At 47.7% G+C, this 17,229-nt stretch overlaps 1 protein-coding gene across 1 annotated transcript in view; it reads left to right on the top strand.

Annotated features, from left to right (window-relative positions):
* The first annotated feature begins 280 nt into the window (after positions 1-280).
* Positions 281-17,229, top strand: part of LOC149355706 (uncharacterized) — a 32,689-nt gene continuing 15,740 nt past the window's right edge. The window contains exons 1-5 of the mRNA XM_089576167.1: positions 281-523; positions 649-816; positions 10,488-10,638; positions 12,113-12,258; positions 14,718-14,815. Coding sequence (XP_089432293.1) covers positions 281-523; positions 649-816; positions 10,488-10,638; positions 12,113-12,258; positions 14,718-14,815 — 806 coding nt within the window. The remainder of the gene's footprint in view (positions 524-648; positions 817-10,487; positions 10,639-12,112; positions 12,259-14,717; positions 14,816-17,229) is intronic.

Raw genomic sequence — 17,229 nt, 5'->3', positions numbered from 1 at the left:
TAGATTCATATATTTCTCCGACCGCAAAGCTCCGTTGATGACAGTCAACAACTGTTAGTGGAGTGTTTCTTGGAGGAGGAAAATATATGAAAAATGACAAGTTGTCTATAATTGTCCATACATGTCTTGCTCGAAATCTTTTTCACAGATATTGGTAACTGCAGATTTGCTTTTCGCATCGAGGTGTAATTAGTCGTCCATGCCTGCTGAGCCCTGCACACTGGTGGTATGTGTGGGTGTTTCTGCCTCGTAGTACGTACAGGCGCAACGGGAGACCGTCATGGCTTTCAGCTTTGAACGAGTGTTCCCGGGCGTGACCAGTCAGGCGGAGGTGTGCGCCGAAGTCTCCCACCTGGTGCAGAGTTCACTGGACGGCTATAACGTGCGCATCGTTGCCTACGGCCAGACGGGCGCCGGCCAGACCCACACCATGGAGGGGGACGAGGATGGCGAGCTGAGGGGCGTCATCCCCCGGGCCCTCCACCAGGTCTTCGAGACATCCCAGAAGCACCCCCAGTGGACGGTCAGTGTGCGCAGAAAGGGAGGGGGGAACGTGGACGCTCTTGCGCACTGTTCTTTAAGCCTGCCATTGACTGCACCCCTTTTTGATTCCGAGGTGATGATTGATGTGGCTTGCCTCCGTTGCAGTACACCATGGTGGCCAGCTTTGTACAGGTGTACAAGACCCTGCACGACCTCCTGGTTCCTCCGTCCCAAGCAGAGAAGGCCCCGTTGCTGCAGCTCAAGATGAGCAGCAAGGACGGGCCCGTCACGCTGGCCAGCCTGACCGAGGTGCCAGTCCAGTCAGCCCAACAGGTATGTTAATAAGTACCTTAACAGCGTGTAGGGAAAACTTCATTGACTGTTCGTTCTAGTGGCGGTGGTGTTTCACACTACATCTCAACGTTTGCGTGTGCATACTCATCGTATATCGTAGTAGGCTACAAGGATTGTGGTGCGTTTGCTGGCTTCTACCGGACAATTCATTTTTCCCGGCCGCCATTGCCCGTAGAAATGGACTGTGTATCCACCTGGTACAGTGCATGTTAGGTGGTGAGGGGCATACATCGCAGCATGCTAGAACAGAATTAATTCGTGGCATGACCCATGGCTATGTCCCTTATAAGGGTGTCATTGCAAATGTGGGGTGGGCTGGAGACACAACTAAAGCACTACTCTGGCACGCATCGAAATCCCTTGTGAGCTCAAAACCACTGCAGCCGTCCAAGGCTCGCATGCAACTTTTCGTGTGATATGTCTAGTGCCCAGGCAAGCATGCAACTTTTCGTGTGATATATCTAGTGCCCAGTCCAGCGTGCAACTTTTCGTGTGATATTGTCACGTTGTAGTGACGGCAGTCCAGCGGTCAGGAAGACACCAACCAGTCTTGGAAACGAAGCACTTTAATTGGGCTGACTTGCGCCCGCAAAAGAACCGAATCACTCGGCGGCGGCGTAAGCAACAACGGTGCTCGCCAGTCGTCGAACTACGAATGCCCGCCACTCGCGGCATCGCTCAATTTAAAGCTACCAAGGAAACTTCGAGATAACAAGTCAAGATCATCTACAGTAATCTAGAAAAACGTAGATGCAGCTCTTCATGGCTATGAGCAATCGAGATTAGTCCGGTCGCTTCTCGCGTCACAAAAAAAAATTATAAAACCTCTTTCCTGCAGCCTTGAGCGCGAACGAACGGCCACTAAAATGATACGTGGCAGTATGTCTAGTGCCCAGGCCAGCATGCAACTTTTCGTGTGATATGTCTAGTGCCCAGGCCAGAATGCAACTTTTCGTGTGATATATCTAGTGCCCAGGCCAGCATGCAACTTTTCGTGTCATATATCTAGTGCGCAGGCCAGCTTGATAGCTTCTATGTGTGCCATCTCTGTAGGCCGTTGTGCTCAGGTGGTGAGGGCTGGCCAGTTTTATTTTCTTCTTTCCCATTCTACCCTTCGTGCCGCCACTGTAGGAACAGCGCGGCCGCGACTCCTTTTCTCTTGATAAACTTCGCAAGGATTGTCTTGAGCTTGGGGTGCACACCAGCCTTCAGGCTGTGAAACAATCTCCTCTCATATGTTTGCTGTTCTGAGAATTTCTTCTTCTGCCAGTTACAAACTCAGGGTTTATCCACGTCAATTTTCTTGCGGCTGCTCTGTTGCTGATTTTTGAACAGAGAATATGATCTTCAGTTTCTCTTTCGCTTCAGTGGCCGCTGCCGTGACACAATCATGATGCCTAAATAAGGCTGGCCAGCCCTGTAAAATGGCCTGCACAGAAAATGGCAGCCGACTTTGAAGGTGCAACAGCGCTCTTTCGGAGCGTTGCTCTATGCATAAGCCAGCATGGATGGAGTTGTCGAATAAACACATAATTGTGAATTTGGCTTTGCTTTTCTTGGGCCCCTCATCGGCTTCACACGTGTCCATGTGTCAGTGGGGGTAAACTATGCACAGGAGGCCACGCTTTGCCATAAAGTCATTTGCCCCTCGAAAAAAAAATTCTTTAATAACCTGCACCCCTCCACCAATTTTAAACTGATTTTTTTTTCTTCAAATTTTTGTGCAAATGGCTTGCGAGGAAACACGGTATTTCTTGTCTCGCCTGGTCAGAGAAATTGGTCGGGGACTTCACTGCATGCTTAGCACATCGTTTAACTTGCTCTTTTCTCACAAAACAGTCTGGCAGCAGACGTAAAATACTGCTGTTTGCATGAGCCAGAAAATGAGGTGCAACATCACATGTCATAGCGTCCGCTCGTGCTATCAAGCAGTTGACTGAACGCTCAGGGGATGAAATCTGAACGGGTGCCAGTGAACCTGTTCTTTCCTAACGCTATGCTAAGAGATGTCGCGTGCATGGAAACGCAGCTTGCAAAGGGATAGTGGAACAGGCGGAGCTGTCCCACTGTTTTTTCCAGTTTGTGAACGATGTATCCTCAGTCACTGCGGACAAGAGAGACAGAGAAAAGGGTGACGGAAGTGAAATCCTTAAAACCCGCTTTGCGCAGTTGCACTCGCAGCAGATTGGTTGTGCTGTACATCTCGTGGCTTGGTATTGTTTTCATGCCTTAGGATGAAAATAGCTCCAGTGTGGCTGCAGTCCAGTGAAAGGTACACAAGAGTTCAGGGGGGTTACATCGCCTAGGGGACACTACGCTCGGAGAAGAAGGGACTATGACAGGGATGGACCAACCCCTGTTGGTGTCGATGGTGTCGCTTTTCACCACATGTCTCGTCACATTTTGCTGATTTTTCTGTTTTATATAGTACCAGCTTTGCTTGCAAAACTTCCCAATGGGCATTTGAACTCCCATGGACGTCGTGCGGGTATTCAGGATGTCTGCAGGACGTCCGAGGGGGGTTCATTGTCCATTGGATTTCTTAGTAGCTTGGTTTTCTGCGCCTACATTCGTTAACCTCTCTGGTCATTTAATTAATCCGCAAAAGTTTGTTGCCCCGCAGGGGCGTCTGATTCATGCAGACGTTGGCGAGTTGCGACACCACGGGTACCTGAGCATCTGTGGGATGATGGTACCTGGGGGATGATGGTGACCAGTGCGTCACCACGGATCCGAGCACCCGCGCTTAGCCGTGAGTGGCATCGCCGTGTCCAGGGAAAAGGGGATCCTGGTGCTTGAGCCTATGCCTATCGTTTGGACCTTTAAGGCCCCTCAGCGTAGGCAACACAACACTTTGGCCCCAGCTTCCTACAGGCAGCACCCCCGGCCTGACCCGACCGGGGGAAATCGGCAGTCGCCTTTTCCTATCCTCCCCTCCATCTTAAACTTTCCTATCTTCTTTTTACAACTCTCCTGTCTCCTCCTCCCTTTTTTGTTTTTCCTTTTTTCTTGGCGGCTAGGGTTAACCTTGTGCGGCCAACCACCCTGAGTTACGTCATATTTGGTTATAGTTGAGGTGTACAGATGGCGTGGGCGGGACTTGCTCGCAAGTTCCTGTCCCATTCCCTCGTTGGGCTCCATGGTGGGTGGCTGGCACCATGACTGAAAAACCTGAAATTTTTATGGCTCCCCACCCTTTCTAATCCTGATCGCTCTCTGAAAAGAGGGCAGAACGATGCAGGCGAGTTTTTCCAGAAAAGAAAGATAACTTTCCCGAAATTCCATGTTGTGCTCAGCAATGCAGAAGAAACACAAGCAACACTCATATCACCGTTCCTGGTAGCAAAGTGCTTGACAGATACCTTGGGCCTTGGGTATAAGGTATCAAAAATGGCCAGCGGTGACTTACTGCTCGAACTGCATGACACAGTCCAGATCTCTAAACTCCCAAACCTCGTGTCCATAGGGGATATTCCCGTCTTCGTTACTTCACATCGATCTCCAAACACTGTCCGAGGCGTCATACCTGAAATCGACTTTGTCCACCTCTCTGAAAAAGAAAAGCTTGAGGGCCTTACCGATCAAGGTGTCATAAATGATCAGCGAATAAAGATTAGGAAGGACAACAAAGAAATAGACAGGAAACACCTAATCCTCACCTTCAACACCAGCATACTGGCTGAAAGCCTTGAAGTCGGATACCTGAAAATAAATATGAGACCTTACATACCCAACTCACGCAGATGTTTCAATTGCCAGAGGTTTGGCCACGGCTCACAGAGTTGTCGCGGCGGCAAAACGTGCGCAGAATTCTCTTCGAAGGACCACCAATGTGAAGAATGTATTGCTACACCGCGGTGTGAAAACTGTGCAGGAGACAATGCTGCCTTCCAGGGCTTGTCCTTCTTGCAAGAAAGAAATATACATAATTACTCTCAAGACTACTGGAAACATTTCTTTGAAGGAAGCAAAAAGTCGATATGCTCAAACAAACAGGTTTTCCTTTAGTGCAAAAATACGCTTTGCCGATGTGGTGCGTGGGCGCGGCGCACCACACCAGACTTCGGCACCTGTCCAGGTCACCATCCGCGCCATCCGCGCCCTCGTGTGGAGTAGCTAGTGCTACTACGCCAACCCCAAAGGAGGGGACGCAGACCCCCGGGGCGGTGGGCCTCAAGACCTCTTACAACAGGTCAAGGTCAAACTCGAAAATCAACGTGCCTCCTCCACGGTCGTCCAGCGCCTCTGCCGAGGCGCTGGACACGACCCAGGGCAGCCCCGTGCCTTCCACGTTGTATGGTGGGCGGAGCTCCCTGGATCGGTCAAAAAAACAGGCCCCGAGTCATGGGGTCATAAACAACTTGATCTAGTTTTTCACCCTATAGAAACACAAAATTGAGATAGCTTTCATATTACAATCTTGAAAAAGGAAAAAAAAATTCAGCGTGGCGCATTGTTGACCTAAAGCGCGATGAGGCGAAAGTCATAAGAGCGGTGTTGCTCCTTGTGTCACTGATGTGTGGTTTAGATATTAAGCTAAGCGTCCTCCTTGCAACTCTGCCTGGGAGTCCACAGAACTGTACGCCTTCCTCATCGGCAAATTGCACTTCGTCAACGGCAAATTGGTTATTGAGGAAAGGAAATGTATGTCTCGCATATCTCGGTGGACACCTGAACCTCGCCGTAACGGCAAGGGAGGAAGATGGGAGTGAACGAAAACACTGTATTCACTAGACGCGCCTTTGTTCATTCCAAGCCATAGAGCTGCAACGGCGGAGTGGTTAGCGTGCTCGTGTCGCACTCCGGAGACCCTGGTTCGATTCCCCAACTCGACCGATTTCCTACTCGGTTTTATTTATCTGGTCTCACTAGAAAGGTTAATTAGCCTAATTGATTAATGAACTAATTAACTAAACTCAGCCCCACTTACGTGGAGCATCACTATACGCTTCCTTTAACTGGTTGCATGGTTACAAGCCAAAGCACAATTGGCCCCGTTTGAAATTCGTGCACTGTGACGTCACGACCATTACAAACAATTGAAAAATTTCAGCGTAGCTACGGTGGACGGCGGCCACCCGAGGTCTCACTTTGTCGTATTGTTGCTTTCGCAACAAAAAAAAATAAGAAATAGATGTCAAGAGCTAGAGGCTGGCTTTGTTGCGCTGTTCTTCAACTGCTGAATCCTGAAATCTGTCGTGCGGCTTATATCTGCCTCTCACTGTCGCACTTCCGGTTCTTGTTGTGCGAGATGAGAGCCTCATGCTTGTTGGTGTTCTTTCGTAAAACGATTGGGCTACGGCATACGTGGAGCATTCACAGCAATCTGCCTCGACTACTTCTGCTTTCATTCGGAGGGAGGCTGAAGGCTGGTGAAGGTGCGTTTTTACCAGTGAGTGCCCGGATGTGTCCTCAAGTGCACTCATGCACACGCGCGCACCACGGTTATTTTTGAGAAAGGGGGTTATGCTGCTAACGCAGTAAAAAGATAAATTGGTGGAGGTTTAACGTAATTAAGGAGAGAAGACATGATCCAGAAGGTGTTTGTGCTTCAATGGAAGGGACACTTACACCCCACCTTAAGGGTACGACAGACATATCTTAAGTAGGTTAATGTTCATATATGCACAATTGGCCCTACTTTACTTAGCATTCATAGATGGCAGCGAGTCCTCACACCATGCACTATCAGCGCAGTGGCGAAGCGGTCAAGAGATACGCCACTGCACTGGTAGGTGGCTCGGCCTGTCACAGCCACCGGTAGGGACTTTGGAACCTATGTTGTTCTTTCCGAGAAACCTCTCGTAAACAATCGTTAATTTAACTTAATTTTTAATTAAGCGGTCAGTTCAGCTAAAATTTTGTTAAATAAAGATTGGGGGGGGGGATGCGTCGGTTTGCAGTACAGTATTGATCACAATGCCAACTTAGAGGTGCGCCTATTATGCTCGGAATGAAAAAAATCTTGTTTTCCACGACCAAACTGGGGGTGAGCCTATTATGCCAGTAAATACGCTACTCCGCCCGCAGATCAAAATTCCAGAAGGCGCACACGTCAAGAAAACGCAACCAATCAGCAGGTTGCACTTTATAAGCATACACCTCTTGTGTTAGAATGCACTGTTCTCTGAACAGTGACCTAGTTGAACACGGCGGTACTGCCTGTTTAACCATCACTCGGCTTTTCCACCCGCTAAACATTTCTATTAACACGAAAAGTTCGCACAGAATTCTGGAGCCTTTCATCACAGCCAGAAATCTTACCGTAAGGCATGATCTCAATGTCTTTTTTAAGTGTCGACTGATGTATGCATCTAAAAAAGGGAGCATCACCACCAAAAAGAGATGATTTAATTGCTCACTACAGTTTCTCGTTTCTCGCACAGATACCAAATCACTGATCACAGCACGAACGCCCCGTCTATGTGAAGGCACGTCCTAACTCGCTAGGACCACGTTTATAGTGTAGGGAAGGTTTTTGTGGCCAATTTTATCTACATCTGCTGAACTCGCTTTAGTATAATGTCAAGGAAGGTTATAGGTAATGCTGCAGACTTGTGAGTAGAGGAAGTAATAACCAAGCAGAACCTTTGTCATCTGCCTCCTGGAGAGGCCGTAAGGTATTCTAGGGGAAATTGATCAGTAAGGCGAAGCTTCTATTGCGACCATGTCCAGAAAAGAAACGTGCACTTAGAACCCTATTAAGCATAGCTACCAGGAAGGGGTTGTCTGTAGTTTAGAACAGCCGAAAATAAAGGTGAACTTAAGTCTCCTTGCATGTAAAAATGCGAAAGAATTTATAGTTCCTTTACCACCTATGCTACAGAGTAATATAATTAATCACTGTTTGTAATTATCAATTAATGTATTGTTGGTTAATTATTTGTTATTAGTTATTGTTAACTATTTTAATCAATTAGTTTAAGTGATTACGTAATTTGGCATATAATTGATTATTTAATCAGGTTCGTTAAATATTTATTGATTATTTTTCTTTGTGATCTTTGTGGTTCGTTCAATTCTGGAGCAATTATTAGCAATCCCTAAATTTCATAAATTACTCGGAGTAATTAGCTAAATTAATTATCATATTAGTTAAATAATTATCTTATTTAGCAGTTCAGGCATTCAAGCATTCCATTCATTCCATATTAATAATTACAAATCATAAGTACATTCTGACTGGATGATCGGCAGTTCACTCTGTCCACAGCCCGTGGCGACACATCCTGTCCACGCCACTCAGGAGGCAAGAAATCCTTTCTGATTAAAACGCTAAAACAATGTGTAGCAAAATATCAACCAAGCCACAGTATTAGAATGTTGTCTAAGTAAATGTGTTATGGCAATAAATGTTGGAAGGAAAATAAACCCATACTAATCTATTACTTTGCTGTAATTGTTCAGTTACTTTTCCGAAGCCATAATTTTCTATTACAACCAGTTTCATTTCAGAAGGAGTAAGTGTAATTGTAATCTGTTTCTTATTTTCTGTAACATGTCCAAGACTACTGCAGATACAGTCAGCATCAACTGTATGGCCAAGCTGATTCGCACTCTTATCGAAGCATTTGTTAACAGATAAGAAATGGGCATTCAGTAGACTGTAACGAAATGGGCAATACTTTCATTCAGTGACATTGTTGTTTCTATACTTGCTCTCCCCTGTTTTTGCTAGCTGCCTTTCACACCATTCCTTCTCGTGAGTCAAGGATATGAACCTACGGGTTGGGCTCCTAGATTAGAATCTGGATGATCTGAAACCTTACCGGATCACGACAAATTGGTATCATTCAAAATTTCGTGTCTTCCAAAGGAAACAATCTGTATGCACAAGCATGGGATATGCTTTCACGCCGATTTTTTTATCGCTGTGCAGCCACAACTTTCTACTCCTGCATACAACGCAACTGGTGATTGCGATGTGTTGGCAGCACGTAGTGCTCGAGGGTGCGGTTGCGGCTCACGTGTTTCTATCATCCGTAGGGGTGCAGAAGAGTTTTTGCAACATCCTAAATTCTACACATTGTATCCGATGCTCTCAGGCCAGGGAGGTTTTCCAATTCATATCGGCCACATTCATATAATCAGAGAGTGTACTAATCACTGTGATGCTGGCTTTTTTCTATATCAGCGGATAAGTTGACACGCACGCAAGTCAGTACTGTCGCAGTATATGCAAGCACAGTGAACTATGCCAGCACTGTTGAACGTACAAGTCTCCCCTCGTATTGGAGCTTGGCGCCTGCTTGCCTCCTTTCACTATGCTCATGCCAGGAAGCTATGAAGAGTTTCATTTGGTTGCAAGTTTTCTATGTGCTGTTGCAACACCAGTGATTACTAGCGCTGGCTGAAGTCGAACCTGGTGCCAAAAAGTTTAATTTCAACTCGAGGAAAATGCTTTTCAGCTATCAGCCTCCCAGTCTCCCGCATAAACGTAGCAACAGTGGCACATTTCGCTCCGCTGCTCTGCTTATCACTGGACGCATTGCTGGAACGTGGTGCGGTTGAACTGCGTGTACGTTGATTCCGAGGTGGCATTTGCACGTACAGCCCACTGACGAGAAATCCTAATGGGCACTGAACCTGCTTTGGACGTCCTGTGGTAGTTTAGGTCGTCCATGGGACGTCCAAGGGAGTTTCAATGCCCTAATATTAGTGGTTGCATGATGTTGTCGAGTGGTAGAACTGTCGCCTGCAAAGATGGTGTCTGCACAGGCAACAAGGAGCAGAGTGGGAGCTGCCCAGGCGAAATGGGTCCAATAGGAGTTTCCAACTGGATCAAATTGGGATTTCCATATGGTTCTAGTTGTGTATTTGGAACCATCCAGTTGCGACGTTCCAAGTGAACATTCCATTTGGTTCGACTTGGCCTGTCCGAATGAAACCAATTGGTTCGAAGTACACGATTCCAACCCGTCAGATATTGGATACATTTTAAAGTCCTGTAGTATTCTTGGCGATAGTTTTAAAGAAATTTTGCTGGAGGGAACCTGATAGAATACATGCCGTTGGTTTCTGTCGACATCAAGCTATGCAATAAGAATAAAATTATTATCCCGCTTGTAATAGAAGTGGATTTACAGAGTTTTGAAGTTACCACTTCACGAAGAGGCAGAAAAATTTGTAATCCTGTTTCTTAAGTGACAGCTTCCAATCCTAATAACTTCTATTGCAGGCAGGATAATTTTATCTTTACTGCATAGAGCGATGTCAAGAGAAACCAGTGGCATACAATCTAGCCAGTTCCCTGCAACAAAATTTCTTTTAAAAGTTGCATAACATGTTGCGTAACAACTTCTTGCATAAAAAGTTGCATAACATAACATAAAAGTTGCATAAAAGGCACAGACTTGTTGTACATAAAATTAAATAACATATTTGGAATCTGCATGCAAAAATGCAAGTTTCCTGACAATCTCGTGACTGAGACTTCATTAATAACTTTTTTTCAAGACGCTGTCGCACTGTCCATGCACTGGAACAATTTTTTTGTTTCACTGAGAACCTGCATGCCATTCTGCATTAAAAATCGAGGTTGGGTGTTGTTACTTCAGATAAGTGCATCATCTCCAGCACGTGTTCAACTCTAGTTGATATGAATTTCTTCTTGCATGCTTGTCGGTTCGATCTATTTCTCCTCTCTGCAGCCAGCAAGCACCGCGGAGCAGCCGAAGCGGCCCCGCCCCTGTGCCGGCATGCCCCCACCGCTCAGCAGGTTGAAGCGGAATGTGGCCAGTTCTGCCATCAACATCGTCGCCAACATCGCCGCGGGGGCCACAGGCAGTGCGCGTCCCAAAGGCAAGCTGCTTACTTTGTGGTCACAGATGTTGTTGTGTTACAAGCATGTTTGCTGGCAGTACTATTGGACTACTGTCAAGGACGATGAATATCGCCGGGAACAAGACTGAGCTCTAGCTGTTGACTGGAGTGTCACTTACCGTAAAATATCAAGCGCTCACCTAAAATTTGAAGATAATCGTGAAATATTGTGGGATGGGTCCTTGCTACCCCACGGCGCGAAAATCCAGAACGCACACATGATGGAATGGATCCTCGCTTGATCAGATGACAGATCATTAAAAATAAACCTCGATGAACATATACGATTGTGTGGAGAGAAAGTAAGCTAAAACAGAATGTGACCACATGATCTGAAACCCTCCGTCTGTCCACACCACTGCATCCGGCTTTCAATTCGTCAGCTCTCTCTTTCCTATGCTCCTTTCATCACGTTCACGGAGTTCCTATATCACCTTTCTGGTTCCCTCTTTCGATCCTCCCAAGGTTTCCTTTGGAAAGTGCTTGAGCTTGAGCTTAGGCTTATCATCTGAATGACCTAAGTACCATGTTCACCTCCTCCCCCCCCCACTCTCCCTCCACGATGAGCATCGAGGAGATGCCAAACAAGGCTCCTGATGCGTCTGCGGTGTTTTTGAACTTCTTCCATACATGGTGACATAATGCATGGGCTTTTGTTCAGTGTTTTAGGAAAATTCAAAATCTTAAGGAAAGGAAGTGGGCGCTTATTCGGACATGGGCGCATGGTCGGTATTTTACACGCACATGCTTAAGTGACGGAGCACCATGACTCCATGGCTTTGTCCGGCATTAAAAACAGCAGCTCTCAGTGGTAGCGCACAGGTAACGGTGAACACTGGGGTGCTAAACAATGTGGTGCGATCCATGCACATTCGAGACAAGCTGTGTCGAAACCCATACCAAGCAGTCGATGTCAACTACGTGCTGCAAGGCGCAGCACTTGAAGAATTCTGAAAAAATGTGCCTTTCCTTAGTGTGAATGGCCAGAGTGCATGGCCGGTGTACTCCGTTCTATGCACAGTGTGTAACACTGCCAAAATTGGCACTCTTATTATTGCTGGCAATGTCAGTGGCTAAAAAAATGGTTGTTGTATGTTCGATGTAGACACTGCAACTGCCTGAACTTCATTTTGCTTAGCGTTTTCTTCCTGCCCCTCACTTAGACCTGGAGGAGTGAAATGCGCCGGAGTTGTATGTGGCTGGCATGCCTGTTTGCCGCCAGTAGGATTATTATCGGAGGGCTCAATAACTGAGCTCAGTTTGGATTGCCTGTCATATCTTATACCACTCCATGCTTTCAGCCAAACCCTCACTGAGGGTTCGAAAAGTGATATATTCAGCGGAGCAAAATGCTCTTGTGGGTAGCTATACTAGCCCAGATTCCACAACATTGCATGCCGAGTGTGAAACGGAGAGTAGGCCTCTAACCCTGCTGGCTTCGTTGTGTGACCAGCGCCGGCTGTGACGGCTGCACTTGGGCCGTCGACAGCTGGCAAACAGAAGCACTGGGAGCTCCAGGGCCGGATCCTCGACCTCGAAGAGAGGATGAAGGGTCTGTCGAGCGAGAAGGAGCAGCTCAGCCTCCAGAGCACCACAAGAGTGAGCTCAAATTTGTCCTTCATCTACTTCGCAGTTTTTGCTCCAGATACGTGCGGAAATCAGAGGCTGGCAGTCATGTAATTTGCGAGGCTTAGATGCCAGGGCTCATGCTCTGCCATCAATGAAGCGCTCCTAGGCCTCTTAGAGAGAGAACAGAGAACTTACACACACACACCCACACACACACGCACACGCGCGCGCACGCGCACGCACACACACACACACACGCATGCACACACGCACACGCACACACGCACACACACGCACACACACACGCACGCACGCACAGACAGACACACAGACACAGACGCACAGACACACACACACACACACACACACACATGCCTACAATACATATGCATATTTACATGTATAAAGTGTGTGCGTGTGTGTGTATGTGTGTACATATATGTGCGTCATGTGCACAGTCGCACCCTCGTAGCCGCATCAAAAATAGCGAGGCAATGAGCCCGCGGGAGAGGCATTCGATAACCCACCAGTGGAAACCGCACTGCACGTGTGGAAATTTCTGGGCACATATCCAATGTTGCGCTGTCATGGATTCTGTGCAATGCCGCAACGAGTGACTCTGTGACCATTTGACGGCTGCCTCTGGTAAGTGCCACAGGCCTCTCCTTAAAAGCGTGTAATGCATTTACCTTGGACACATACAGCACCAACTTCAAACCGTTGTGTGTCTCAACCTTTGTCTCCACCCTTGCCTCGTAATGCGTTGCAGGGTTTACAAAAAACGGACCAGTGAGCCTAACTTACACTATGCTGGGGATCTGCATTAGAGGCCTTGTAGTGAGTAGTGTGGATCCTGGCCGAACTGCTTCTAATTGTACGTTTATTCAAGCTGCGTGCCCAGTTCTTGGTAGACGTGGCTCCTCTGTGAGTGGTTCGAGCAGTGCTGTGCACTTCGCTAGTAGACGGGTCGTGTAATCAGTGCTCTTCACTCTGGAGTAATGATGGATGACATGTGGAAGGCCACCTGAAAACCCTGCAGGGTGCTTGAGACCTGTGGTTGCGCAGTTACTAGGTGCATTGTGATGTCAAATCGGGCCGCATTCTTTCTAGAATCAAAGCCAATATGTGTTCACTGCAGGTGCCGGCACTTCTACTCGTTACCAACATAACGTTCACAACCCACAGAGTAAGATTCACCATGATATGCAGCAGAGTCGTCACCTTGCAGCACAATGGCGAACCCTTTTTAATGTGGATGTCTGCTCGAGTCTCCTGCCAGCCAGCATGCTCTTGAGTGGCTGAAGTGTCTACCCCAACAGGAGCGCTCGTTCTGTTCGCGTGAATTTCTAGAGGCTTGCCCTTCTAGTCACTATTGGGGTCCCACTTCTTGCTTCACGGCTCTGCTAAGTGCATTTAGAGCGGAAGCTCTACTCCCGAGCAAAACCTCAAGGTCATGTTGCTCCGGAGAATGACCTTCAAGCGGTGGAGCAGGGGTGTGGCTGCGCAGTCATGCCATAAGACTCGGCGAAGCTGTGGCCCATGAACCAAGCGGCGTTCGATTGCCTTCGCAACTGCATTGGACAACGTGACTCAACGCTCACCTCGCATATGCGTTGAATCACGTAACTCTCCATTCATCTGATAAGACAATAAAAAGCGCGAAGCGTTACTTGACGTTCACAGATAGCCATGGAGGAGTCGCACGCTGGAACCAGTGCTTCGGCTGTGAATCGCAGGCGGCTGATGTAATCTGATGACTCTTAGGATCATGAATGTCGATAGGGCACGTTGGCTAAAGCTAGAGAGGGTAAACATGCTAAGATTGAAGTAGAAAGCGAGGAGAGGATCGCCTTCCACTCTGTTAATTGGGTTCAGCTGGGTTGAATCCCAGGCATTTTTTTCTTTGTTCCTGCATCATCCTTCTGCTTTGCATAGGGGAGTTCTCTCGATGCCCCCTCACTAAATTCTGCTCAGCTGCGTTCGTGCTCTAGATCAAGGGTTCTCATACTGGTTCTGCAGGAACCCCTATTCTTTTTGGAGTGCTTTTTGGGTTCCCAGACCACTTACATCCGTGCATGTCTGTGACCCTCCAACCTTTCCTTTACCCACTTTGTTTTGGGTCTAATAGTAGCAGACTGTTTCTCTAATTAGCAGGTGATTATTAACTCAACTTGGAATTTCCATGCCAGCGGGAAGGGACTGAAGAGTTAACTCGCGAGTTCCTTGGCGTCTTTTGAGAGCCGTATTGCGTGAATTTTAACTGAGTGGATTCCAAGAGAAGCCAGGCTTAGCAGGGCGCGGCAGAAAACTCTCTGTGCAGATGAGGTAAAGAAGTTTGCGGGGGTTAAGTGGTCGCAGCTGGCACAGGACAGGACAAATTAAAGCGATATGGGGGAGGCTTTTCTTCTGCAGTGGTTAGTCGGGCTACTGATGACGATGAGTGTTTCAATGAAATGGCTGTGTCGTACCCCCCTCCGCCTGTTTTCTAGCTGCAGGAGCTCGAGAAGGTGGTTGCTGAGCTGAATGAGGAGCGCACCAAGAATGCCAAGCTCTCTACGACGGTCTCTGAGCTCCAGTCGGCTCTAAGGTAAGTGGCACGGGTGTGCGAACCGCAATCAGAACAAGAATCCTGCTGATCGAAACAAATTTACTGCTTCTGCTGACCATGCAGTTTTTAGTGAACATTTGCAGCACTTCAGTTTGATTGTAGTTGTTGTTGATTGCCTTTGACCAGATATTTTTTCACTTATTTCACACGCTTGCTTGAGTTTAGTAGCAGTTTGGAGAGAGAACTTTAATTCAATGCAATACAGTCGCCGACAGTTTTTTCGGACTCGGCCGGACCCGAAACATGGACCGAATAATCGAACAGTCCGAACAATTCGTGAAATTAAAAAAAAAACTTTTGTGCGAGAAACCACCTTTCAAAATAGCGAAAATTGCCGCTCCCCATGTTCCGCCTACAAGGAATATTAGAGTGAGTCATACCCTGGTTTCTTCATGTCCGCACCCTATCACATGACACCAGGTAGTGCAACGCAGCCGCGGTCATGCCTCGAATGAGTGCACTCGCTGCGCGAAGCAAGAACAATCAGTTCGCATGGCGCAATGATGTTCGCGAAGACCGAGAGGTAACCCATAGGTAAACCAAGGGAAGACGCGAGCGGAAGCGAGCGCATCCGAATGCAGTCCCCCCTCCCCCCCGTCCTCCCCCCCCCCCCCTCTGCCCTCCTACCGTCTACCGCGTTTACTGCCCCACACCACGGGGTGTGTCGTCCAAGCAACAGTGGACGCTGCAGCTGTCACGCTGTACCGTTCTCAATCCTATCGAGCGTCCTTTGTAGGCCATCTCGATGGCAATGGAGAGCATCTCTCTATCACGAATGGCAACGATGGAGACCAAATAGCCAAGCCTATCCAAACTAGTCGGATTCCTGCCGGCAAGATGACGCCGTTTAAATCCAAGATGGGGCCTTTTACGGTGGCTGCAAATGGGTTGGAAGTGACAGCAATGGCCGCTCGCATCTGTATTAGGCCGAAATAACAAACTTTTAGCTGAGAAACTATCACAGCAGTATTTTTGACGTCTATTTTGGTCATAAAATTAGAACTTTTATACTCCGCAAAGTCCTAAATATCAGTAGTGAAAATTCCTATGAGGTGCGCGACGGTTCCTCAGCGAAGTCCTAAATACCACGCTAGTCCAAATTATTGGAGTCTGAAATGTCGGTCGGCTACTGTATTATGCGTCTCGCATTGTCCACGGCCAAGGTCAGTAAAGCCAGCTGGTCTGCGCTAGCCGAGCCCGCGATATTGGGGGATAATTCACCCCCATTGAAGTGTGTGTATTTGAGACCTGTATGTAATGAACGTGTAGCGGCAGTTCTCCTTTATAAAACGAACTCCCTAGGCCGACTATATCTGTTAGCTTCCACTGGGTAACAAAATTTAGCACAAAAGTTTCAAGACTATAAAGCACGAAGTGACATGAGAGCAGAGTCAACAATCGCAGCGACACACTGCAGTTGAGATAATGTGTCATGCTCCAGCGCCGTCGGCGCATCTCCGTTGCTTTCACTTTTGTAACGCCATACCACATGGCACTACAACAGTTCATGCCCAAAAGCAGCGAAAAATGATAGGACATAGCAAAAACAAAGCGGCACGAGCAAGGCGCGTCCATCGCCGGCACGCGGTTGGTTTGCGTAATTCCGCCTCCGCCGATAGCTCTCGCGCGTTGGAACTCCAGCGACGCAAGGCAAACAGTCCGTTTCCTGGGACAACAGCGGCTGCTGAAACAAAAGAGGGAACATGCAGGAAGAAGAATGCGCCTCCGGGGCCGCCGGCCGGTCTACGGCAGCCACACGACTGTATGCGCTCTCCTCTAGCTTGGCCGTGGTGCTCCCGCCTTCCCCGTCTCCTCACCTTACAGTGGCGTTGCGCGAGCTGCAGCAGAGTGGCGGCGGCAGTTGCACTATAAGACATTGAATAATGGGGTTTTCTGTAAACATTATCCAGGTGATTTCGCCTACATTTCATTTTTTGGTTTCCGTTCTGCATTTCCCTTTTGGATCTTCTTGCGAAAACGTCATGCAAAGAAAACCTGGATGTAATGAAAAATCCTGGAATTTTTTCAACTTCGTTACATTCAGGTTTCACTGTATATACCAGCCCAAGGTCAAGCACTGTCGCCAACTTGCGTTCCCCACGTAGCGTGCAGGAACACTTCCATAGTTGTGATTAACAGCAGAGTCTGTATTGTATAGGTTTCTATTGGAGCTTCGATGGGATTGGCTCACAAAAATGTAGCAGCCCGGAAAACTCAGCCTAAGGGAACTTAAGAGCAGGTTTCTCCTACAACTCAGCTACTGGTATTGCACTGGTAGTAGCTACAGGTGCTGTAGCCACTTTTTGTTGATTTTGCTGCTGCAGTACAACCTCGTTAATTCGACCCCCATTAGTTCGGATAATTCTCTGTTGCCAGAGTCCCACCAAGCTCTC

This window comes from Amblyomma mixtum, chromosome 3 (assembly GCF_055824585.1).
Source record: "Amblyomma mixtum isolate Tamu chromosome 3, ASM5582458v1, whole genome shotgun sequence".
In the NCBI taxonomy this organism is placed as follows: domain Eukaryota; kingdom Metazoa; phylum Arthropoda; class Arachnida; order Ixodida; family Ixodidae; genus Amblyomma; species Amblyomma mixtum.
Note: the sequence above shows the minus strand (reverse complement) of the source record. Positions and strands in the feature narration are given on the sequence as shown.